We start from the raw sequence: 26,304 nt of genomic DNA on the forward strand, positions 1-26,304 counted from the left end.
AGCGACAGCAGAGAGCTGAAGGAAGAGACAGAGCGACAGAGCGACACAGAGAGCTGAAGGAAGAGACAGAGCGACAGCAGAGAGCTGAAGGAAGAGACAGAGCGACAGCAGAGAGCTGAAGGAAGAGACAGAGCGACAGAGCGACAGCAGAGAGCTGAAGGAAGAGACAGAGCGACAGCAGAGAGCTGAAGGAAGAGACAGAGCGACAGCAGAGAGCTGAAGGAAGAGACAGAGCGACAGAGCGACAGCAGAGGGATGAGAAGAACGACTGGAGACAGAAGAAGAGAGAGAACCGAGCTTCAGAAGAACCGGATGTTCTCACAGAGCTGGAGAACCAGGAAAACCTCAGCGTTAAAACAAAGTCTAAAAACATCCAATTTACTCCATTTGTCTGGTCAGGGGGAACCTCTAGTTTGATTTAATATGTATTTTTTAATCAGCTTATTAAATATAATTTACACAGTAAAATGATCTGGTGCCTGGAGCGGACACAACTGGTCTCCACCATGTATTTCCACATCTCTCCTGTGAGTCTCCATGTTGGGGGCTGGTGTCCGGAGGTCAAAGGTCAGACGGACAGATAGGACAGGTCAAGAGGTTTCAGTGGGCGGAGTCAAGTGGTTTTGTATAATTTGTGTATTTGTTGTGCTTTGTGTAGGTGTGTGTTGTAGTGTGTGTTGCTCTACACGTACAGGAAGCGTTTAAACATCTAAAACCAATTTAAACACATTCAACCATACTTTATAAATCAGGTTTTCCTTCTGTTAGTTTTCAGTCACTTTGAGCTAACGGGGAGTTTCAGCTTTGAAAAGTTTGAGCGTGATATTTGAGTCTTTTATGTGTTCAAACATAAATAGAATCAAAACAATGTTTAATATAAGAAATATTATCAGGATTATAATATTTTACATAACACGAGAAAAACTATTTAAAATGTAAAAAAAGGTGATGCTTGATATATGAGCTTCTGTTCAGGAGCTCAGGAGCGTGTGAGACGGAGGAAGTTCAGGGACAGTTGAGGTGTGTGTGTGTGTGTGTGTGTGTGTGTGTGTGTGTGTGTGTGTGTGTGTGTGTGTGTGTGTGTGTGTGTGTGTGTGTGTGTGTGTGTGTGTGGGCGGTGATGGATGTGTGACAATCTGCTGCAGCCTGATGGGGGTCATGGAAGTCACCTCTTTTGTCTGACCACTACCTGACACATACACACACACACACACACACACACACACACACACACACACACACACACACTCTGTTATTATGGATTGGGGTTGACCCTGCTGGTCAGTACAGGTCAAGGCTGGAGAGGGAACTTGGTACTTGGTCTGTACATCTGGTCCCACAGGAGACTGGACAACTGGACAGTGTGTGTGTGTGTGTGTGTGTGTGTGTGTGTGTGTGTGTGTGTGTGTGTGTGTGTGTGTGTGTGTGTGTGTTGTGGGGAAATGGGTTAAAGTTTATCAACGGGACAATTTTGTAGATTGTTCACATTTTCATGACTTTTAACGAACAGACATGTAAAGTTAATTTCACATGTTATGTTCATTTTGTTATATTATGAATGTAAATGTGATGAGTTGACTGTCTGTCTGTGTCGTCCCCTCGTCCTCAGGTCCAGATGGACACTGGTCAGTTAAGAGTGGTCCAGCTGGCCTTTGTCCCCTCAGACGATGACCTCGGTTTGACCATTAAAGGTTAACTAATGAGAGAGGGCAGAAGGTTGGAAGTGACGGTCTCAGATTAAATTATGAAGATAAGTGACTCGGAGGCTAAAGACAGACGGAGGATGAAGGAGCAGACGGGTGGTGAGAATAAACCTGCTCTGTGACTTTTAGATTTAGAAAATAAAACACCTCAAACACTGAACCTGAGAAGTTTGAAGCTTCTGACTGACCTGGAATCTGAAACAGCATCAACACAACAACACGCTGAGAACAAAAGGCAGATTGTGGTGAGACGCTGCAGCGGCAGACGAGAGGTTTACAGCAGGAAAACAGCATGTGATGACAACTAATTTAATTCTTCTGTTCGCAGAAAATCAACAAAAGAACGAACACTGCTCTGAAATAGAAAGTGATGGGACTTAAATGATGCACATAAATAAAGATGTTCAAATCAGAAATGCTTCAGATACTCGTTAAACTGTGTTCCGATCTGATTCCACATCTTCAAAGTATATTAGTTTTTTTATATATTTTTGTTTCCATTTTGTTTTTTTGTTATAGTACAGCTGCTGGCGTTGAATTAATTGATAGACAGACGTCTCTGAGTTCTCTAATGATGCCTTCACACCAAATACAAAGTGAATTTTCACGTTGTATTACTCGTGTAATACGATGTCACAGGATCCGGACGTGTTTACTCACATTGATCGTTTGAGTAAACACGTCCCTGAATATTCTCTCCTCCAGTAAAGAGAGTGACTGAAGTGACCTCAGTTACTACGATGTTCATGTCCTGGAGACGCCGGAGAAGCCAGCGGCGTCATATGTGCGTCCACATGATCGCCCTGAGGCTCGGAGACCTTCACCGTCTTCAGCTTTGTTTCATGTTACCTGAGGCTGATCAGCGGCTGGTTTGATGACCTCCCGGCTCGGGTCAGTTCCACGACTGGAGTCAGCTGAGGTTCACTCTCACGCTGATTGACTTTCCTGACATCACGTCATGGGAAGTTTTTGCTCGAGTTCATATTTATCACCTCGTGGGCGAGAGCCTCAAGATGTGTGTCTAGTCTCCTCTGTGCATTGACGTCGTGTTTGTTGTCGAACACAGAATAAGGTTTCACTCAGAGAACCAAGGTTACGCTGTTACTGAACATGTTTTTAAAGTGTTGAACCTGATCCGGGCCAAACTACCTTTTCACACACATCCCCAGAGTGGATTCTAGTAAGAACCAGTGTGTGCATGGCGCTGGTGCCACTGGCAGGTCTGTGGGGCACAGAGGGCTTTTGGAAATCCCTTCACAAATCTGAAACATGTTATCTCTACTTGTAACGGTGCACGGGGATTTCCCCACGATGAGCCAGCGACCGGAGCTCGGATCACACAGACGAGCAGATGACTGGACTCCCGGAGAGCAGGACGACCAGAGGAGGGGGGGGGGGCAGCAAATACAAGAGGAGCAGAGGGGATTGGAACTATTACAGCATCAGCAAATCTCCGGGATCAGACTAAGACCGGACAGACAGTGGCTGTCTTTATATGAAGAACATTTTACTGAGTCCGTCCATGTGGTTTTAATCACCCCCCCCCCAGACTGGAGCACACACAGATTCACGAGTTCAGATTAAAACTCAACAAACAAGAAGTTTCTGTTTGATGAATTTGCTTCATACAAGTCAAACTAAAAATAATCTTGGAGCACACGACCATGAAAACCAGATAAGAAGTGAACAGTAATTTTAGAGACGACCACAGTTTGTTTTTCACTGTGACGACGTCAGAGAGTAAAAATAAACCTGGTCCCGAAACAGAAAAGAGCCAAAATTAACAGGATGAATAATGAATAATAAGATTAAAACTTAAACAGAAATACGTAAAGCCCATTTTCACCAATCACAAGTTGTCTCATAGACGTTAAGAAGGAGCGACATCCTCTGATCTTAACGCTCAACAGGAGTAAGGACTTTATTCTGGAGCAGGACGTTCAGATTTATTATCGTTCTCACTCAAAACCCTGCGCTTGCACTCAGATAGATAATTAAATCCGTCGGCACCACATCCGGTTCTCTGTTAGTTGGAGAATTTTGACGGACTTGCACAAAAAGTTTAAAAGTTTCACATGAGCAGAGCAGAAGCTGAAACTGGAGCGAAGGAAATGAGCACAAGCAGGAAATACTAGAGTGAGAGATTTACAGAAACATCTTTACTGAGGAATCCATCAGAAGCTCTGGTTCATGTAGAGCAGATGATGGAGTGAAGCAAACACCTGAACACAGCAGAGACTCGGGGATCCCTCAATATTATTACGTGACTTATCCTCAGCGTACAAATGAAATGCTTCAGGCCTCGAGAGCCCTTCTGATTACATCCTTTCACAGAAGAAATCGCTCTTTGCTCTTCGGGTGACCCCCTTCCCAAATCAGAAGTTCAATTTCATCGGGCTTAACCTCGGACGACCTCTGCAAAATACTTGATGCATCCTTTTAAAGTGGTTTATCCGGACTTAAAATGTTGCCATGAATAAGTAAAACAGAAAAAAGGGTTGCCACTTAACGAGAGAGAAGAGGACTTACATAATTGAGGGGGTTTTCAGCTGGAGATCATGTCGAGCAGCTTAGCCCAGTAATATTTTTGGGAGAAGGTTGCGGGGAAGTCAGAGTGAACTTCCTGCAAACTCACGACGCCATTGGTCTGTTCAACCATCCATGTGTGTGCCGGTTTTTGACTCTCTCTTATTTCCACACACCAGCACGCAAAGCCCCAAACTGCGAATGCCAGGGGAGGGTTCATGAAACATGGATGAGAGTGTAAGAGTCCCTTAAAAGCCGGGGAGGGGAGGGCCTGCTGGGCGAGGTGCGCCGCAGGTGAGAGGGGGAACCTGCAGGTCAAGTGCACGGAAACCGAGACTTCCACTGGATCCTGAAGCTGCCGGGACATTAGCCTGGTTTGAGGGTATTTGGGGAAATGGCAGAAACTTGTCAGGTGTGACGGGTGTCGGCGCTCAGATCGAGTGGCAGAGCCGTGAAAGCCTAAGCTCAGATTTAGCTCCAGAGTTTAACCCTGCGTGAGAACGGAGGCTAAAGAGAGCGCATGACTGAGGAAGCAGCTGGAGGCTGAAACTAGGGCCCGACCATGGAAATGCTGCTTCTAGCTGCAGGTTAAAAACCCTTTGACTTATATGTGGGTCATCGTTGTGTTTTACTTCCCAAACTGTTTCACTTGTGTCTTGTTCTTATCGACTTTCCATTGCAAGTAAAACACGTCAATACATTTTAATTAGGTGTTTTTTTTACTCGTCCCTCTCAGAAACACTGAGATAATCAGGAATGAGCTGACTTTTAATTCAAGGAACGAACTCAAGCCTTTTTAAATTGACCATAGCTGTGAGTGTGTGAATGGTTTTGTCTCCGTGTGTCCTGTGACACACTGGGAACCAGTCCAGTGTTCACCCAGCCTCTTGTCCAATGACAGCTGGGATTGGCTCCATCTCCGCCCACGTTCTCAAAGGATAAAAGGTAGAGATGGATAATCTTCTAAAATCTCTTTTGTTTCGATCGAATACAAAAAGTTTGAACCGTGCACATTCTTTTGGATTTAATGAATAACTTTCAGAATAAAGGTTTTCTGATATCCATCCATCCATTGTCTATTATTATTTTTGTTGTTATGGTGAGTAAATCTGAGGAGAATATCTGAGACCATAAATCTCGCTATGATCCACCACCAGAGGATCTTTATTTTGTTGTGTGAACTGCCCTTTGAATGCTACGTTAGCCTGAGCTAACCTCAGTGAGTGTGTGTGTGTCGCAGTGAACCGCACTGTACCTTGAGCGGTGTAGACCAGCTCGCTGTAGACTGTGGCTGGGATGACGGGGCCGCTCAGGTCCTGCAGGAAACCTCTGAGAGCCTCGGTCAGAGAAACCACATCATACTGGTCCAGATCCACTGAGAGCGGGTCTGAGGGGACAAGAGGGCGGAGACAGACAGAGACAGCAGGAGATTAAACGTGTGATATTTGTTTTTCATCCTGGCCTCTCTGAGCGGCTGGGCTACCACGCTGGGTTTTCTGAGGACACGGGCTCAGGAGCCCGGAGGCAGAGAGTCTGTGAAAAGTGACTCTCATGTCGGGGAGTGAAAGAGCAGAGTCACAAGTTTCACTCAGAAACTTGAGCAAAGTGAATGTGAGTAACCTTTGTATGCACTTTCAAACAACTACAACTAACTCCAGGGTTTGTCCCTCAGGTTTTCTGCAGGACGGCAGGTCAAGAAATATTCTGAGGCTACGTTCAGACTTTAAAACAATCTCTGTCCACACAAGCTCCGTATCTAATCCCTGTCCACGCTGACAAGGCTAAAATCCACGTGACCTCTCATGTGCACTGTCTGGGTGTAAACAGGAAGACAACCTGGACACAGGAACTGTCTCCGATTGCTGTAATAACATCTGGACTCATCCACATGTGAACAGTTGTATTGTTGTAAAATACAGAAGTTACAGTGAGTGAGTTTTCAAACTCAACCTGGAGCAGCAGCGTTTTGTAACTTCTCAGTTTCAGCAGGTCTCAAATGAAGAAGTGTGGACGTATCTGTAGCAGAGTCGATGAAATTAAATCATAGAGTTGTGGATGTATCTCTACAATGAGCCCTGAGGCTTTAGTTTAGTTCATCTTCAAGTAAACACCCAGGACTTAAAGCTGAACTGTTCAAACTGGAGGAAAAGGAGCAGGACTTACAGATGTATTATCGTTCTCACTTGAAACCCTGCGCTTGCACTCAGATAGATCATTAAATCCGTTGGCACTACTTCTGGTATTCTGTTGCTTGGGTTACGGGTTCGGCCAAAATCTCTCTTCAGGAAAAATCAAAGTGGGATTTGATCGGTCGGGATCTGATCAGAGTCTCTGGACTCTTCTGGGAACAGGGGAAACGCTTCAGCAGCCGCAGATAGAGAAGATGCTGAGATGCTCGACCGTCAAAGAAAACACACGTTTATCCTCCGGTAGACGAAACAGAGAACAGCCTCCCTGTCTGTACGGGAGCACTGCAGCAGATCAGCAGAGGACAAACCTGGACATTCCTGATGTCCTCCATCTTTCACCTCCACCTTCCTCTTCTGCTCTTCCTCCTCTCGTCTTCCCCCTTCTCCGTCCTCCTGCTTCCCCTCTTCCTCTTCCTCCTCGACCTTTCTCCTGTTTGTCTTTCATCTTCCACTCCTTTTCCGTCCTTCGTCTGTTTCTCTCCCTTTTCTTTTCTAGAGTAAAAAAATACCTTACACGAGTATCTGTACTTCTACATGAGTAAAAACTGTGTGAACTCCCCCTCCACCCTTCATCATCCTCATCCTCCTCTTCCACCTCCACCTCCCCCGGCACCATATGCACCGGACCCCCTGGACTCAAAATGGCTGTTAGATCCCATTGATTTGTGCCTCTAACTAATGCCTGAATAAACCCAACCAATCACCACAGGCCAGTAAACCACCAGGCCATTAATATCAATGGATGACCTCTTCACACCAGCGCGCTGAGGCCTGTGTTCCTGTGCAGTGATTCGTCTGGGGAGTCCACCCCCGACACCCAGACAGAGCAAATTTGCTATTTCAGTGGGACGCGGTGCATAAAACAATTTGTTTCCCGAGGAGCAGATTGTAGTTTGTTAATTTGAGGGAGGTGTATTTTATTAGGTTGGGATTTGTGCAGGTGATAACAGCACCAGCTCGTTGTGACGCCTGCTGCACCTGAGTCATTTTATTTCCCTGCAAGAAAATTTACACACAAACAAGCGTCTTTCTTTCACTCTCAGTTGTTCGGTGACTCTTTAAAATCCGTCTAAAAAACATCCAGCTGTCAGGAAATATTCTGAGACGATAACCAAGCAGATTTACTCATTAGATGACTTTTGATTTTTAAAATGCATACGCAGCGAGATGTGTTAACCTTGAATTCCTGTCTTGTTGTTATATTTCATCGTAAACAGGCCGAAAGCATCGTTCACCGCAGACGTCACATGAGTGGCAACGTCTTGGAAATGTAAAAATAAAACAATGAAGTTATCTGTTCGTATTTATGCAGCATTTACTCCTATTTATTCCTGAGCTTGGAAACATAAATTGAAGAAATAAGTTTGCACTCAGTTATTTTGAGTCTTTGAAGTGAAACTTTGAACTCAACCGGTCAAACTCGTCACCTGCTGACGAAGTTCAGGTGAAAAACATCCACAGCTCTAAGAAACCCGGTGGTGAACTTATTATTTATATGGTGCAATGAGCAGTTCTTCATATTACACTGTGTTACATCTTAGGTTGATACAAAAACTGAAAGGAAAACCTTTCCTCTTGCTCAAGTTAGTTTCACAGTAACACAGACGCCTCTGTGTATCTGCTGTGTAACACTGACAGTCGCTGTGCAGAAGCTGCTGCATGTGTGAGTCCAGACGACGTGTTGGCCGGTCATGAGTTCGCTGCAGCTGCAGAGCGGAGGGGCCGAGCGGCAGCACTGACACAAACTGCTTGTTCAAGACACATTTTGCTGAGACACGACTGTCGATCGTTCCCACGCTAACAGCAACAGGGCACAATTGTTCTGGAGCAGCGCACATGATGTGTTTGAAGTGACTGGGTCCATTATTTAGAGCTGTGAATGTGGACACAAATAAGTAATACGATTTTACAAGAATTTACCATAGAGGCATTCACATTATGTTGAGTGTGACTATTTTTAATCCACGATGAAAATCGTTTAATATTAATAGTTTTTTTTGTGCAGAACAAAATCAGCCGTTTGTTTGTATCAGACACCAAGAAAATTGGTGTCTGATACAAACACAAACCAGCAGATGAACCGGAGCTGGATTAAAAGAAACCAGAGAAACCAGGCTGAGTAAAGATGAGGTGAAAGTTTGAGATCAACAGTTTGTTTCCAGAAGTAAAAATCGTAATTATACTGATACTGATTATCAGCCACAATATTTTAACCATCCAGTGTAGACTTACTAGCAATGTCAAGTACAATCGGTGGAGCTCTTTGTTACCATGGAAACGTTTAACACTGTGAGAATCAGCTACGATCGGAGGTTCAGCGTTAACCACATGTCACATCACTCCAAACGAGGTCTAATTCAAGAAGCATGGCTAATGGGAATAAACCAGTGTGTGATCAATACAGTTTTTATCATATCTTATCTACTTCATTAAACTAAATACGTTTTGTACCTTTTGTAACACTGTAAACGTTCATCTGTCCCGTCACGTTTCTGGTTGCTCTCAAACCAGAAACCCTGCGGCGACACCGTGTCTCCACAGCTGCCCACAGCCCGTCTGCAGAGCTGCAGCCTCTGTGCAGACCTGCTCACAGTCTGCAGCCCCAACATGCATTTAGCAAACAAAGCATCTCCAGCGGTTCAGACACTGACAGGAGCAGAGCCCACAGAGACGGGTCCATTGAACCCGTCTGCACGGCAGCTAGTGGCTCGCTGTCACTCAGACACAATCTACTGCAGTGTGGAAGGAGCCAATAGACTCATTTAGCAGGTTCACACACTTTAAATAACCCTCAAATGGGTAATAATCATGTTGTAGAAAGGATATTAATCAGGCTGACATGTGTCTGAGCCCAGAGGAGTTAGATATGTACAGGCCTGTGTTGAGCTGCTACAAAGGACAGAGGATATCTGTTAAAGACTTGTTTGTTGCAAATGGAGACAAGACAACGACTGTATGTTTCCAGCTATGGAACATACAGAAGTTCAGGAGTGTCACTGATGACTCTAAACTCAAATCCCAATTTTATCATTAACAGTGAACTAACTTAATTGTTTTCACACCTGAGAGTCTGAAGCTTCATGTGTTTGTTTCGTTGGATCTGGATCGTTTTGGTTTCACATTGTGATTTAGGGACTAAAGAATTAGAGTTGTCAGTTTGGCATCATGATGGTTTTACTATTACCTTCAGACTCAGTACTCCACAGTACTACATTAATCCAGAGTACTCCAGTACTCCACAGTACTACAGTACTACAGAACCATGGTTCAGTTGGATCCCGACCCAGAACCCCTCCTCTGCTCTGAGGAACCTTTCACACCTGATGTTTTGGACCAAAGTGTGAAAACGTCCAAAGTGTAATTCATGTCTTTTTGACACAGTTAGAAACTTTCTGGTGAATAAAGTGAAAGTGCTGCAGAACAGGACAGTAAACTTTGGACTTAACACTTCAGGCGGAGAGAGAAACCACTTCAAATGAATTCTAATGTACGTCAGGCGACTGTTCGCTCACATCTTAGTCACAGGCCTGTAGCTCTAAACCCCCGTTTCCCACCGGGGGCGAGTTAACGGAGTGAGAGCTCTGCCGGGTTGAGTGATGTCACAGGGGTGAGGTGAGGCGTGGCGAGGGCGACTTTAATCACACCTGCTCTAATGAAACAGAGTCGGGCTCAGGGGCCACGGTCAACACACTGCTCAGAGGGAGAGGGAGGGAAACCAGATCAATTCAATCCTCTCTCTCTCTCTCCCTCTCTCTCTCTCTCTCTCTCTCTCTCTCTCTCTCTCTCTCTCTCTCTCTCTCTCTCTCTCTCTCTCTCCATCCACAGTCTTCATCCTCTGTTTCACCTTCACCTTAAAGTCTCTGCAGCCGTCACTTTCCCTGCTCGCTAACAAACTTGATTAAGTCGTGACCTAAATACAGAATCACAGAAACACGTCTCCACTCAGCTACGTGCACGCTCGTGCCCAAATAGGTGATGATTGATGATCACTTCATGCAGAAGTTGTGATGCTTCCACAAGTTCAAGCTGATTTTTCAGATTTTCCTCCCAAAGGAAAAACTTCATCCGGCCACTTAACCTTCAATCTGTTTCTGTCCTTTTCCTCAATCTCGAGTTTTCTCCCGTTTGTTTTCTTAACTCCACTTTTTCTCTCTCTTCTCAGATCGTATCACTGGAGATAAAAACACGTGCGTGGCCAGTTTCCTCTGTGCACTCGATCCCTCTGTCAGCTCATCAAGGCTGTTTGAGCTCGGCCGTGGATCAGTGGACAGACGGATGAACGAGAGGAAGGATTGATGGATGGACGGATGAATGGAGTGGAGCTGGGTCAGTAGTTATTGGATTGTTGCATTTACAGAAGATCCATTTGGCAGGAGCGGTTGATTGGCTGGTGTTAGACGGTGTTAGATGGAGAAGAAGAGTTTCTCCTGATCCGAAGGTCAAGTGAAGTCACTCTTAATTAAGGAAACACTGTCAGACGTTACAGTGAGAACTCTGATGTGCACCAGATGATTCATCAGGGTGGGCTGATGGTAGCTGGTAATAATAATAATACACTTTAATTGGGCAGCTCAAACTGCTGCTACCACAATATAGATAGAAATAAAAATATAGGTTAATAAAATTGCATACAAACAAAAAAGAGATAAACGATTTACATGTAAATAACAGAATTCTGGAGACACTGAGAATTATACTCTTTTGGAAGATGCAAGAGGCACGGTGGAGCAGCGGTTAGCACCGTTGTCTCACAGCGAGAAGGTTGTCGGTACGAAAGCCAGTTCTCTGTAGTTTCAAGATGGTGCTTAATGTGAGCGACTGATTTTGAAGCGTAACTATCAGACATGATATTTACAGTTGGATATCGAGGAGACTTGATTCAGCGAGTGAGAAGAAGTGTAAATGCTAATAAGTCATAACCACGGCTACTGGCAACTTCCATCCTACATTTGAAATGACTACTGGGCATTGTAGTGACACAAAGAGCCGTCAGTGAGAAGTAATGATGAGTGTGAATGATTCATGTTCTGCTCAGACAACACTGACAGTTATTATTCTGAAGAGGGTCAAGGTCGTCAAATCACAGACAAACAAGACGGAAGAAAAGCAAGGTCTGTTTTCATTTCTCTGATTGTTGCTGTTGAGGACACTGCTGCAGGCGTTTGAGGACAGAAGGCTGATTGTGTCTCTGTCATCAGGAGGCAGAGGACACAGGTACAGAACATGTATGGAGGTCGGGTCCTCCTGAACGACGCCAGTGACGCCAAGACGCTCAGTGACGCTCAATGACCCGGCGAAGGACCTCGTCTCTCTGAACTCCTTCTGTGTGCCGTCCAAGGCCGTAATATCCAGAGCTGCCACAGAAGACAGACGTGTTCGTACACACTGACGGCAGCAGGGTTAAATCAGATACATGTAATACACCCAGCCCCTGTGTTCCTCTTTGAGCATTGTGTGTTTTCCTCTCAGGGATGTGTTTGTGCGTTGTGTGCACTTCCTGTCACAATCTTATTGCACTATAAAAGCTGTGTGATCGTCCGCGCTCGCCTGCGACTCAATCGAACAATCATCAGAGGAAAAGCTGCAACACGGTGAACAGAGGAGTTCTGGAAAAGTTGGTCCCAGCAAATCCAATATCAGTGAGTAAGCTGAGGCTGAGAGTGAGAGCGGGAACAGAGAATATGTTAAATACAACAGAGAAGCATTTCTCTCAAGGATAAATGTGGTGCACAGAAAGCCGGGGGGGGGATCAACAGGGGCCCACCACTGGTTTTTGCCCCGGGGCCCCCTGCTGGCGTCATCCAGTCCCTGTGCTGACACTAAGAATTCCTCTCCTGAGTCGCCTATAGATTTAAATCGTGTATCGTCCTCGAACGTCTTTCAGCAGCATTTATTTTAAAGAGCTCCACAGCCCGAGCTCTAATTCAGGGAAGACGTATTCTGTGTGTTTAACACGAGATAACATCCACATTTCATCGAGCCTTTCTTGACATGTAATATCCTGGAGCCGCGTACACACTGTACGATGCTTTTACAAGATTCATGTTCCAGTTTTTAATGTTTATTATTGTGACCAGTTTAATGCCAGTTTCAGTCAAATGGAATCCTCTGGACTGTGGAGCCCAAACACGTGAACGCAGCTCAGACCCACAGATCACATGAGGAAACATTAAACATTTAAAGACGCCATTAAAGACACTGGAACTGCTACTGGTGAAATACTGCAGCTTCAAACTTTATTACACTTTTTAATGGAGCTGCAGATACTCTGGGTTTACGTGTGTTTATGCACGTACACAAGCATGTTTGATTGCTTTATGCATATCTGCCAATAACAGCTGGTTTTACCGTGCACTTAACATGTAGCATGTTCTCTTACATGTTTTCTTCATCCAGAGAAGTTTCTAACCTTTAGAGAGATGAGAGTTTTGGCCACTTTTGATTTAAGGCTCTACAGGTTCTCCTCTTGGTTCCACTTTTTTATGACTCAGCAGAAGACGGAGAATAAAATGGTGCTTTAATGAGTGTGGGGGGGATGAAAAGGTCTATGTATCATCAGATCATAAAGTCCTGATCATATGTAAACTCATCCCAGTGAAACTACCTCTGTGAGTGACAGGTGCTTTATAAATAAAATTGCATTGTTTTTTATCGAAGTCACTTCAAGACTGTCGAATGCCCCCTGGTGGCTGGCTGCAGTATAGGTCATAATTCACACCTCCTCCATGTTAACGCTTCTCCATTTCCTCCGACTAATGAAATGAAACTAACATGTGGATGTGAAAGCCGCCATCTTACCCTGATGACGTCATTTGGAGTCTGTGCAGGAGACATCAGGTGATGAAGCGTCCTCCGATAAACGTATTGGACCAATCATGAGTCAGTGTCAGCTGTCAATCATGACGTTACACGCTGTTTTTATGATCAGCTAAACTAATGAAAACCAAACAAACATTCGTGTGATAAGAACTAGAAAGTAGAAAGAAGAAACATGTATTTGCCAATTACATTGATTTCTTTGCTTGGTTCATGTCCCATCTGTTATTATATAGAGATTAAATTCTATTAAAAATATGAAAAATAAATGAATATTTGCTATTTCCGCGTGATTAAGGCTCATTTTCAGGGTCAGAGGACGAGGCCAACATTGTCCATTGTTCTGCTCAGAGCTGCAACTGAGAATAAAACCAGAAGCTCCTGATGATTTAATAATGAAAAATGAACCGGAAAGAAAAAGGTGAGAAAGAGAAGAAAGGCTTTATTCCTCTGGCCGACCACAGAATGAAGTGAGCGAGGCTGAAGGGTCCTCGGGGCGATCATCTCAATCTGAACCCTCTGAACTCATTCGGCTTCTGAAGTGAAAACACTCAAATATTGCACAACGGCTGGTGAGTGTGTGAAAGTGTGCGGCTCGTGTTAGTGTGCACATATCTGTGTTGGTGAACCTGCTCACCTCCCGTCTCCGAGGCCGTCCTTGGCATTCGCCTCACACGCTCACACAGACATCACAACACGGAGGGAAAGATAGAGACTCTCACCCCGACGGAACAAAGACCAGCGAGAAGCCGAACCAGACTGAGAGAGAAAGGAAGTTCACCCACAGGCCAGAAGTTAATACGAGTAGAGAGAGAATCAGCTTGAGAGGAGAAACCAGCTCGTCAGCTCTCACTCAGACCTGGTGGTTGTTGGTCTCACGCTCCAGCTGATCTGAGCCTGATCATCTCCGCGGCGACGCTGAGGAACAGAGTTTAGACCGAGGGTAAAAACTCAGGTTCTGCCGAGTCGAGATGTTCCACTAGCTCCAGAAACAAGAAAACTAAAATACAGCTGCGACGTGATATCATATTCAGTTTCTGTTGAATAATCCATGATCCGTGTTCATGTGAACTTTGTTACTCTTCTTCATTTGGTTTCAACTCTGATGTCGATTTAAATAATCTACAATCTGAAATTATGAATTCGAGAAAATCCCAACGAACAGAAGATGTAATTCAGGATGTTTTTCCACAGCAGGGACAGAAACTCAGTTTTCATTCAACTCCAATCACTTGTGATTTGCAGCATCAATCCAGCAAACACGTCTGAGGAAGTTCTAACAGGAAGTTCCTCCTGTAAAAGCCTCGCTGGAGTAAAACCATCCGAGAGAAGAAGATATGACGTAATAAAATGTCAAGGAGAAGAAACCGAGAAAAGGAGATAAGCAAACAGAAGGTGAAGCCACAGGTATCGTTCATGTTACTGGGAAACATATGGTGGACATGACAATCACTGGGAGGAAGGGAACATACAGGGATGGAGAGAGGAGGAGGAGGGGAGGGGAGGGAGAGGAGGGGAGGAGAGGAGAGGAGGAGGAGAGGAGGAGAGGACGGGAGGAAGGAACATACAGGGATGGAGAGAGGAGGAGGAGGGGATGGAGGAGAGGAGGAGGAGAAAGAAAGGAAGGAGAGAAGAGAGGAGAGGAGGAGAGGAGGAGAGGAGAGGAGAGAGGAGAGAGAGGAGGAGAGGAGGGAGGAGAGGAGGAGAGGAGAGGAGAGGAGGGAGGAAGGAGAGGAGAGAGAGAAGAGAAGAGAAGAAGGAGGAGAGGAGAGGAGAGGAGAGGTGGAGGAAGGAGAGGAGGAGAGTTTGTAGTAAAATGAATAAAAGTCCGATATGTGCACTTGGCAGGTTTGGGGAAGATGAAGATTGAAGTTCAGGGTCAGAAAAGACAAATGTTTGTGTCGGACCTGGGACACAATTCAAACTTTTCGATTGAAGTTCCCCCCGACCTCCACAGCTTGACTCCTCCTCCCACTGGCAGCGGCTGTGAAAATGAAACCTTCAGCCGAGGATGTAATTTCAGGAGACAGAGTTGTGTCAGCTCCACCGAGAGACGAGAGATGCAAAGACACGTCTCCACTTCGTCTTTTCTCTCCCCGGTGAAACGAGACGTCTCAGAGACGAAGGAGGGAGCTGCTGAGCTTTTCTTCTCATCTCCTTGACATGACATGAAACCTCCTGCTCCTGGTGACAAAGGACCACTCATCACTATTATTAAATCTCCGTCTTTCTCCTGCTTCCTGCTCACACACGAGAGAGAGAGAGATTCTGCGGCGCCACGTTCTCGCTCCCCAGCCGAGTGTAAAAACGCTTCTAATAGGTTATTGACGGGCGCCAGAGCAAGATGGTGACATCACCTCCGACCAATAGCTGCGCCGGGCGACCGACAGACGAGAGGAAGGATGGACGGAGAGAACGGAGGGATGGAGGTGGAAGAAAAAGAGAAGGAGGAGAAGAAGGGGGTTGGCTTTTAATTTGTGTTTTGCTGAACTCAGCGGCTCCTGTCAGCGAAGGCAGGGAGGGGAGGAAAAGGGACGGTGATGAATGAGTGAATAAAAAGAGGGAGGAGAAAAAGAGATAGAGGACGAGGAGGGACGAGGGAGGGAGAGATGAAGAGTACATAAAGGAGGTGCAGCGGAATAAAGGATTATTTAATGGTTGATGGGTTGTTAGAGGAGAAGAGTTAACAAATTAGAAGAAGAAAGAAACGTCTCCATCCGTCTGAGCCGAGAGGAGGAGAGAAGAGAGGAGGAGAGAAGAGAGGAGGAGAGAAGAGAGGAGGAGAGAAGAGGGGAGAGGAGAGAAGAGAGGAGGAGAGAAGAGAGGAGGAGAGAAGAGAGGGATGAGAGAAGAGAGGAGGAGAGAAGAGAGGAGGAGAGAAGAGAGGAGAGGAGAGAAGAGAGGAGGAGAGAAGAGAGGAGGAGAGAAGAGAGGAGGAGAGAAGAGAGGGAGGAGAGAAGAGAGAGAGGAGAGAAGAGAGGAGGAGAGAAGAGAGGGATGAGAGAAGAGAGGAGGAGAGAAGAGAGGAGGAGAGAAGAGAGGAGAGGAGAGAGGAGGAGAGAAGAGAGGAGAGAGAGAAGAGAGGGATGAGAGAAGAGAGGAGGAGAGAAGAGAGGAGAGGAGAGAGGAGGAGAGAAGAGAGGAGAGAAGAGAGGAGGAGAGAAGAGAGGAGAGGAGAGAGGAGGAGGAGAGAAGAGAGGAGGAGAGAAGAGAGGAGGAGAGAAGAGAGGAGGAGAGAAGAGAGGGAGGAGAGAAGAGAGGAGAGGAGAGAAGAGAGGAGGAGAGAAGAGAGGGAGGAGAGAAGAGAGGAGAGAAGAGAGGGAGGAGAAGAGAGGGATGAGAGAAGAGAGGAGGAGAGAAGAGAGGAGAGAAGAGAGGAGGAGAGAAGAGAGGAGAGGAGAGAGGGAGGAGAGAAGAGAGGAGAGAAGAGAGGGATGAGAGAAGAGAGGAGGAGAGAAGAGAGAGAAGAGAGAAGAGAGGAGGAGAGAAGAGAGGAGAGAAGAGAGGAGGAGAGAGAAGTTTGAGGAATTATTACACACAAATTAATGATTATTGATCGTTTGCATGTGTGTGTTTGTGTGTGTGTGTGTGTGTGTGTGTTTGTTTTGTGTGTGTGTGTGTGTGTGTGTGTGTGTGTGTGTGTGTGTGTGTTTGTTTGTGTGTGTGTGTGTTTGTGTGTGTGTTCACTCTGCTACAGTCTGAGCCAACATGAGTCATCGTTTCCAAAACACAGAGTGCCCACTGTGTGTGTGTGTGTGTGTGTGTGTGTGTGTGTGTGTGTGTGTGTGTGTGTGTGTGTGTGTGTGTGCGTGTGTCCATGTAAAAATCACACACATTCAAACTGTGTCGAAGTGCACAAACAAACACAAACACACAAACCCAGCAGTGATGTAAATGTAAATTCCTATATGTCTGTGCTTCTATGCTTGTGAGGACATTAATGAAATATTGAAATCTTAATCCTGTAATAAAAGTCGGTAGAAGACGTGATGGCGGGACAAAATGTCCTCGCTGCTTTTAAACTGTCCTCACTTTCCAAATGTCCTCGTCTCGCTTTGTAAGACGTCCTCACTTGCCCAAGACCATTTTCGTTTAAAAAAAAAAAAGAAGATCTTTCACCACAGGTTCAATGTTTATCTGTCACATTTGTCACAAACTCACAAACATAAATAATTGTGACACAAAAGAACTCTCGCATTTCATACATTATTGTTATTGTCGGAGCAGAAGATGCACGGACTCAGAACACAAACCTCACGCTACACACACACACACACACACACACTACCTGTGGAAACATCGAGTGCAGATCACACACTGCACACGACCCAGTGAGACCTGCACGGTAGAAATGATCTTATAGTCAAAACATATTCTCTGTTTCCTTAAAACATCCTCATTCTTAAAAACATACAAACCGTCTTTTCAAAAATGTCCTTGTTTTTCAATAATGTCCTCACATGTCCCCTAATTTTGTCCTTACAGTCCAAACATGTCTTGACTTTCCTGAGACGTTGTCCCTGAACTAAAGTCACCTTCACTGTGAATAAAACACTTTTTAAAATGTCTCCACGTCCTGAGAATGCTCACACTCCTAACACACAACACCCCCGCAATCTGCAAAATGTCCTCATTTTCCTAAATTGTCCCCGTTTAGGAAAATATGTCTTCACATTTCACCGTGGGCTCATCGTCCACAACAGTCACGTTTCACACATGTCGTCACCCTGAAGCTGTCGAAGTCTGGTCCTCACAAAGACAGAAGAACACACACACTGAGAGCTACTGGGCCGACACACACTCGCTCTGTGTGGGCACCGCAGAACCAACCGGCTAAAAAAGGCTAGATATCACCATGGCAACCAGCGGGCCGTGTACCAATCGCAGGTCAACTTGATGAGGTAATGCTCTCCACACACACACACAAACAGACACACACACACACAAACAGACACACACAGAAAATATGTCCTCGCTTTGATAGGAAAATATTCCACACATGCAGCAAAGCAACAAAACACTGCAGAAGAAAAATAACACAAACACAAACACACAAACACACAAACACACAAACACACAAACACACATCTGAGGTTGTGGAACAGCCTGAGAGTTTTTGTGCAATTCAACAACTCCCTGTTACATAATGTTGTTCCATTACACACACAGGGAGAGAGAGAGAGAGAGAGAGGGAGAGAGAGAGAGAGAGAGAGAGAAGAAAGAGAGAGAGAGAGAGAGAGAGAGAGAGAGAGAGAGAGAGAGGGAGAGAGAGAGAGAGAGAGAGTAACAGACAGAAAGAGAGAGGAGTAACAGACAGAGAGAGAGAGAGAGAGAGAGAGAGAGAGAGAGAGAGAGAGAGAGAGAGAGAGAGACAGAGAGAGAGAGAGAGAGAGAGAGAGAGAGAGAGAGAGAGAGAGAGAGAGAGAGAGAGGTAACAGACAGAGAGAGAGTAACAGACAGAGAGAGGGAGAGAGAGAGAGAGAGAGTAACAGACAGAAAGAGAGAGAGAGAGAACAGACAGAAAGAGAGAGAGAGAGAGAGAGAGAGAGAGAGGAGAGTAACAGACAGAAAGAGAGAGAGAGTAACAGACAGAAATAGAGAGAGAGAGAGAGTAACAGACAGAAAGAGAGAGAGAGAGTAACAGACAGAAAGAGAGAGAGAGAGGGAGAGAGAGAGAGAGAGAGGAGAGAGAGAGTAACAGACAGAGAGAGAGAGAGAGAGAGAGAGAGTAACAGACAGAAAGAGAGAGAGAGAGTAACAGACAGAAAGAGAGAGAGAGAGAGAGAGTAACAGACAGACAGAAGAGAGAGAGTAACAGACAGAAAGAGAGAGAGAGAGAGAGTAACAGACAGAAAGAGAGAGAGAGAGTAACAGACAGAAGAGAGAGAGAGAGAGAGGGAGAGAGAGAGAGAGAGAGAGTAACAGACAGAAAGAGAAAGAGAGAGAGAGAGTAACAGACAGAAAGAGAGAGAGAGTAACAGACAGAGAGAGAGAGAGAGTAACAGACAGAGAGAGAGAGAGAGCACTGCAGCAGCTCGCTCGCCCTCCCTGCAGAGCTGTTGCATCGAGCTCTAACAAAGATCCGTGAAACAGAAGAGGCTCTGCGACACTCGGATGTTCTGATGTCATCACCTTCAGAGTCTCAACGGGTTCTGGTCGGTTTCTGGAGTCACATGGTTCAACTCTGACCTTCGGTGGTAGTTTCACCTTCTGATCGTCACTAACACACAAACTGAGAAGGACCGTGGAGAAAACTATCAAGACAAAGCTGTGAATATGTCTTAATAATAACTTTACTTTACGTCTCAATTGACAAAGATTATATTAAAATCATAACCATGAGTAAATAAGATAATTCATATTTAAAATAGCCACTATTTAAACCCACAGAGAGGTGACGTGAAGAACAACAATTATCATCAAAGGTTCTGTTATTTATCTGTTTGAGGCAGCACCACACTCCCCGAGCAGGACACACACACACACACACACACACACACACACACACACACACACACACACACACACACACACACACACACACACACACACAAACAGGAACGTGACGCGTAGCCCAAAGTTTTCACTGGGCCTCCAAACTCCCCTCGACCCGACGTGATCCGGACACATCCATGGAACACAGACACAAGGACGTCATACGTGATATTAGTTTGTTTTCAGGACTCTGATCCACACACAAGGTACAAAGGGAATAAAAAGTTTCTAAACTCAAATGTAAAAAGTTTTACTCAAGTCGCACTATAACAAAAGTACACACACTAATCCTGAATCTGAAGTTCACCTCCAGTTCAACCTCGTGTTTCTCGTCTGTGATCATGTTTGTTAGAGAAATCTGCAGAAGTTCATATAAAAAAACATTGAACAAATGGTTTGTGTGTTGGTTAGCAGGATTTAGCAAATTACCACCAGCTGTACTGGGAGGAAGTGGTTTGAGTCTGGGGTGATCTCATTAAAAGTTGCTGCGGATCTGAATAAACGGGCGAATCCAGGAATTTAGCTTCACTTTCTCTGCAGCGTTTCCCACAGAATTCATTCAATCTACAGCGGGGGTGCACGTGCACGCTCACATGCAACGAATTCCGAGGGACAAGTTCACAGACTGAAGAGTGAAACACAAGTTCTAACATGAGAGAGAGAATTGAACGTGCACAACCGCAGCTGAAACCATGACCGTCTGCGTGGACGATAAAAACTTTACGGACGATAGCGTGAGCGAGCGTGTTGACAACAGTTCTGCTCACGTCTTCACAACGTAACAACGGAGCAAAACACAATGTGATCTTTAATGTTTGGGTTCATTATGAAACTGCGCAGGGAAACATCTGACGATGGCGCCAATCACCGTCTGGATGATTGACGCCATCGGCCTGGTGAAGATCTCAGAGGTTAAAATAGTGATGATCGTGTTGAGGAGGTTCTGGAGCAACACGTTCTGTCTCCTGTTAGAAGTAGCTGTACAGTGAGGGGGTTCTTTTCGGGGGCTGATGTTATGACCTCAGTGTTTCTAACTTCCTGATCACGACTCGGACAGTGACACCGTTTCCCCTTTTGTTTAATTTCCTTCATCTGCACGACATCACCAGCAAAACGCTGAAAACGTGATTCTGTACGACGTCTCTGAACTTCCTCTCTCCTCAAACATCACACTGTCCTCGCTCCGCCCCTCCCCTCCCCTCCCCTCCCCTCCACCGCCGCCGCCGCCGTTCCCGCCAAACTCCCCCTTTGTGTGTGTTCATGTGACCTCGCAGCCACTTGTCAGCACAGATCTGTGCACCAGCTCCTGCTCTTCATGTATATTCCATAGGATCTGTCCATGTGTGTTACAGCTCTCCGTGGGACTGTGGGATGTCAGCAGCTGCATTTCTCTGCATCTTCCAGCAGAACGTGCGCCGGGTTCCTCTCGTGCAGCCCCTTCCTGTCTCAACCTATATGTGGGGGTGCGTGTCAGGCCTGCATGGTGAATTCCTCTGAGTGCCCACATGTCAGCTCCTGTCAGTTAATTGCTGTGAGTATGTGCATGTCTTCGGCCTCACGCTGACCCCCACTGCCCAAGGACGACAGGTGTATATATGTATATGTATATGTATATGTATATATATATGAGTGTGTTTGCTGGAGCCACCAAATCTGTTCTCACAGAGATGTAGAGTTTATCTGCTGGGAGTTTCCCACTGAGGACAAATATCCACTTCTGTGTCTCGACATCCTGTTTGTTGAAAAGAAAAGAATTTCCTGGATGAAACATTAAAGTGATGGATCAGATTTTCATCGTTTGAATCATCGCTGTGTGTTTTATTTTGAAGCCCAAAAGTCGTCCAGCTCCTCCTGAATGAACACTGACAACATGGTTTTATTTCTTTTTGTTTCTTTGAAAACCAAAGACTTGAGAAAACTAAAAAAATCTATATTTGCTGTTTTGATTTATGCCTCTTAAATCCTTGGTCCTTAAAAAAAATCTCTAATCATGGTAAGAAAAGTAGAAATTAGAGAATTATTGAACAATAGAAAAGAGAAGAGTCTTCGATCCTGACACGTCGCTGCTTTGTGCAGTTCACTGATCTGTGAGCTGCCAATGGGCTGATTCAGAGCTCGAGGTATCACACAAAACTAAATTCTAACTTGTGTTTACAACTTTCTTTGATTCCAACAGAGAAATCTGTTTTCAGAAACGCTGCAGGACCGTGAATATCATCCACTGACATCAGATCTGTTATATCGGAGCTGAAATCAGGACATTCTCTGGAGCTTCTCCTGCCAAAAGACTCCAGGTGAGAATACAGCAGGATCGTGTCCTGAAAACTCAAACTCAAAGTGAACAACTGCAACAAAAACCCAATAAGTATACAAATATCCTCGCACACTGATCTTTCCACAGCAGGATTTAAACGTCACGTCCTGCCTGAGTCGGACCTGGACGATCTCCTGCTTCAGAGCTCGTGTCTGAAAACGTCTCTCATGACTCCACAGAGGATTCAGACAGTTTGCATGATTCTGCAGATCAGGACCAAAGTCCAGTCCAACAGGTTGAACTCCCATGTGCATATTAAAGGAAACAGGAGAAGTATGTGCAGTGAATCAGCTCCAGTCCGTGACATCAGACTGGAGCTGGAGTTGAACGTGTTGTTCCACCGTCCCGTCTCCTCTCGCTTCGTCTCAGACTCCGGTCCTGGCTCAGATTTTGTGACTCCCCCTCCTTCCTCCCAAAAATAAAGTACGGAGCCAGAGCACTCCCTGGTGGTGCCAAACCTGAACTTCAGCGATTCAAACTCGGCCAACTTTTTAGTGTGTGAGCTCCTCTGGCTCCTCTCGGCCTCGGCAGGCTGATCCCAGGACGCTCTGTCTCAGCAGCGGTTTGTGTTGGATTCAACCGGAGGAGCAGAGAATCTGAGGCTGTGACGACCACACACTTGTTGCTTCTGCAGTTCATCAGTGTTCAGACTCATGGAGCTGAGGACTCACTGCACAGGTTCATGATGTTTCTGAACTTTAAGTTGCATCACGTGAACATTCAGTCTGACTCCTCTTTCATTAGAAACACAGTCAAACTGCAGCAGGTTGCACTTTTCAGACGGAAACTATGAAACTGGTCTGAGATCTGTGTAATGTCCAGTGAAACATGACGGACGGTTACTATAGAGACAGAATAACAACCTGATGGTTTAATGCACGAGAGACAGAAACGAGTTACAGGAGGAAGGTATAATGAAGATATGCGCGGAGCCGGCTGTTGCCCGGGGCCCTGAGCTGAGAGCCGGCCCCCAGGAGCCACAACCTCCTGAATATTGATGAGCAGATATGGACAGGAGTTTGCAACGCCCCCGTGGTTGGGGTTTCCAATGCGGGGCCCCCAGCTGCCTTTTGCCCCGGGGCCCTTAAGGTCCCTGGAAACGCTGCTGCTCGGACATTTCTGTAGATTTGATGGAGACACCGGATCCAACACAACCAACGTTGTTCCTTCACCTCATCTCAACAGTTACACACTGTTACAACGTCTTACATCCATGAGCGTGGGACTTCATCATCGCACTACTCAGTCATAACTTGATGACACAGCAGCAAACGGTGTCATAGAGAAGATGCTCAGATTCTCAGCCCAACACACATTCACTGTTTTATCTGACCAACAATTCCAAACACAAAAACACACGTTTGTTGTTTTGCTCTGACTGACCTGAGTCCAGAGCCTGTCGCAGCTCGACGGGGCCCCCAGAGGCCGGAGGAGCTCGGTACAGAGACTCACTGTTCACACCTGCACAAAGAAAACAGAGACAGAGAAAATTCTGTGTGTCAACGTGGAAACATGAGGAGGGATATGAGGTTATTTTTCAAGAAGTAGTTCCAACGTGTGAATGGACGGAGCGCTGTGTCCGTACTCTGCGTTTATTTTGTCCGTACTTCTACACGTCATCTAAAAGCTCACGGACAAAACAGACGAAACGGAGCAGTACCAGCAGAACTCGTAGGGGGCAGTGTGACAGAGAGTTCAAGTTTCCACGATGGTCGAACACTTCGAGAGTTGGTAAGGTTGATCACTGCCGTGACCATCAGCCACTTCTGCCTCTCGCTCAATCGACAATGATCTCAACCTCCTACATGGGCGCCACGTTTGTTGTCGTTAAAAACTCAACTCTTCACTGCCCTCTAGTGGACGTGTTGCTTAACAACCATGCCAACGTAAAGGACGCATATAAGTACATCGTACATTGTTTGAATTTCTTATGTCAAGGCAGAAGAAATTAGCCTTTAGATGTGAAAACAACATTAGATGTTCCCGCTAACGTTCTGTCTTTTTATGCTAAGCTAAAAGGCTAAAGGCTAAACACAACCATCGCTGGGCTCATCGTTCACACGGAGATGTCACAGATATACATTTTATTATTTTTACTCAGATGGACGTCAGTGTGATCTCAGAAGAAAAACTAACGTCCTGTAAACGTTGATGTGCTGATGAAGAGGAACCTTGGCTGCTCGTGTGCAGGTTTGTGTTTTTCTCACCGAGTTTCTCGACGGCTTCGACGAGTCTCCAGACGACCACGGGGGCGGCGTCAGACAGAAGCTCCGCCTCCACACCTGAGGGACAGCGAGAGAGAGAGAGAATATTATTATCATTATTTATTGATATAAAAACAACCACGCAGCGTCTCTTTATGATTCTCTTACTTCCCACTGTTCATTTATTCATGATGAACATTAAACTTTATTTCTTTCTTTTACTTTGCATAAACAGCATATTTTTAACAGAATATTTAGGAGGAAGTTATTAAGTGGTGTCATCGACTGCTACACACACACACACACACACACACACACACACACACACACAAATACTACACTGTGCAACTGCTGTACTATTCTACTATGAATTAAAATTTTACTCTGTGAAATATAAATATAAAATGTTTTTTCTTGGATTTTGATTATCGTTGTGTTTTTCTTGTGTTTTACATGACGACGTGTTGTGTTGTGTTGTGTTGTGTTGTGTTATGTTGGCGACTCACTGACTCACACAAGAAACATACAATTTAAAAAAAAGGAAAACTGTAACACAGACATGAAAGTGTTTTATTTTCCAGTTATTAGACCGAGAGCAAGTTCCTATACGTCTGTAATTCATCCATCCATACACATGAACCTGAGTTTATGTGACTGTGTGTGTGTGTGTGTGTGTCCTCCAGGGGGTGTGTACTGCTGCTTGAATAACCAGTGCACACACACACACACACACACACACACACACACACACACACACACACACACACACACACACCACACACACACAGACACACACACACACACACACACACACACACACACACACACACACACACACACACACACACATATTCTATAAAAGTCTGTATTCAAATTAAGCATTAATGAATAAATAACAGTAATAATGAATCTATAATTTAAATCTTCACAACACAAACTCCATCAGTAAAATGACAGATTTGTGTCACACTCATCATCAGTTTGAATCCAGTTGGTTTCTGGAGCCTGGACTCAAGCTGTTTGACATTCTCAGCTTCAAAAGATAATAAAAATCAAATGATTATCGATATAGTTACTGATCGACTAAGAGTTTCAGCATCTGGAGAAGAAGTTCTGACGTTTGACCGAGAGCAGATTTAGAAGCAAATAAATGATTTTACACAGATTCTTTATACACAATGTTTTTTTAAATAACTGAAACCTGTGGACAAATAAAGGGATTTAACGAGTGATTCAAAACATGTGAATTAAAAGTGTGTGGCTGTATTTTATTTCTCCAGCGAACCGTTATGTTTCCTTCCTTTGTTCCCTCTTTCCTTTCCTCTCTCTCTCTCTCTCTCTCTCTCTCTCTCTCTCTCTCTCTCTCTCCTCTGCTCACTTAAGCTTTCTCACCCCCGCTTCCCGCCTCGGCTGCTGCTGCTGCTCCACGCTTTTGTTGTGCTGTTGACAGTTGTGTCATATCACAACACACACACGGCCGAGTGACAGTCACACAGAGTTAAACGACACCTCTGACACACACACACACACACACACACACACACACACACACACACACACACACACACACACACACACACACACACACTGGATCCAATAATCGTATTAATCATTTGTCGAGGAAACAACAACCCACACACACCTGCTGTGTTTACAGGTGTAAAGACCTGTATCTGCTGCACTGACAGTTGTTTATCTGACCACTGCTGTGTGTGCGTGTGTGTGTGTGTGTGTATGTGTGTGTGTGTGTGTGTGTGTGTGTGTGTGTGTGTGTGTGTGTGTGTGTGTGTGTGCTGTGTGTGTGTGTGTGTGTGTTGTGTGTGTGGGTGGTGTGTGTGTGTGTGTGTGTGTGTGTGTGGTGTGTGCGGTGTGTGTGTGTGTGTGTGTGTGTGTGCGTGTGTAAGCAATGAGGAGCAACAGAGGAATTTCCGGAGATATAGGTCGTGAAATGTACAGTGCTTCCATTAATGTCACTGTCACAACACATCACTGAGGCAATATCTCACAGAGAGGAGAGGAGGAGAGGAGAGGAGGAGAGGAGAGGAGAGAGGAGAGAG

General features: G+C 45.3%; 1 protein-coding gene across 2 annotated transcripts in view; it reads right to left on the bottom strand.

Moving 5' to 3' along the window:
* The window catches only part of pik3r3b (phosphoinositide-3-kinase, regulatory subunit 3b (gamma)), a 163,909-nt gene that overhangs the window by 84,981 nt on the left and 52,624 nt on the right, over positions 1 to 26,304 (bottom strand). For both annotated transcript variants that reach the window (XM_035176540.2, XM_035176538.2), the window contains exons 3-5: positions 24,251 to 24,325; positions 23,427 to 23,504; positions 5,485 to 5,616 (exon numbers count right to left, since the gene is read on the bottom strand). In XM_035176540.2, coding sequence (XP_035032431.1) covers positions 5,485 to 5,616; positions 23,427 to 23,504; positions 24,251 to 24,325 — 285 coding nt within the window. The remainder of the gene's footprint in view (positions 1 to 5,484; positions 5,617 to 23,426; positions 23,505 to 24,250; positions 24,326 to 26,304) is intronic.

The sequence above is a fragment of the Hippoglossus stenolepis genome, chromosome 14 (assembly GCF_022539355.2).
Source record: "Hippoglossus stenolepis isolate QCI-W04-F060 chromosome 14, HSTE1.2, whole genome shotgun sequence".
In the NCBI taxonomy this organism is placed as follows: domain Eukaryota; kingdom Metazoa; phylum Chordata; class Actinopteri; order Pleuronectiformes; family Pleuronectidae; genus Hippoglossus; species Hippoglossus stenolepis.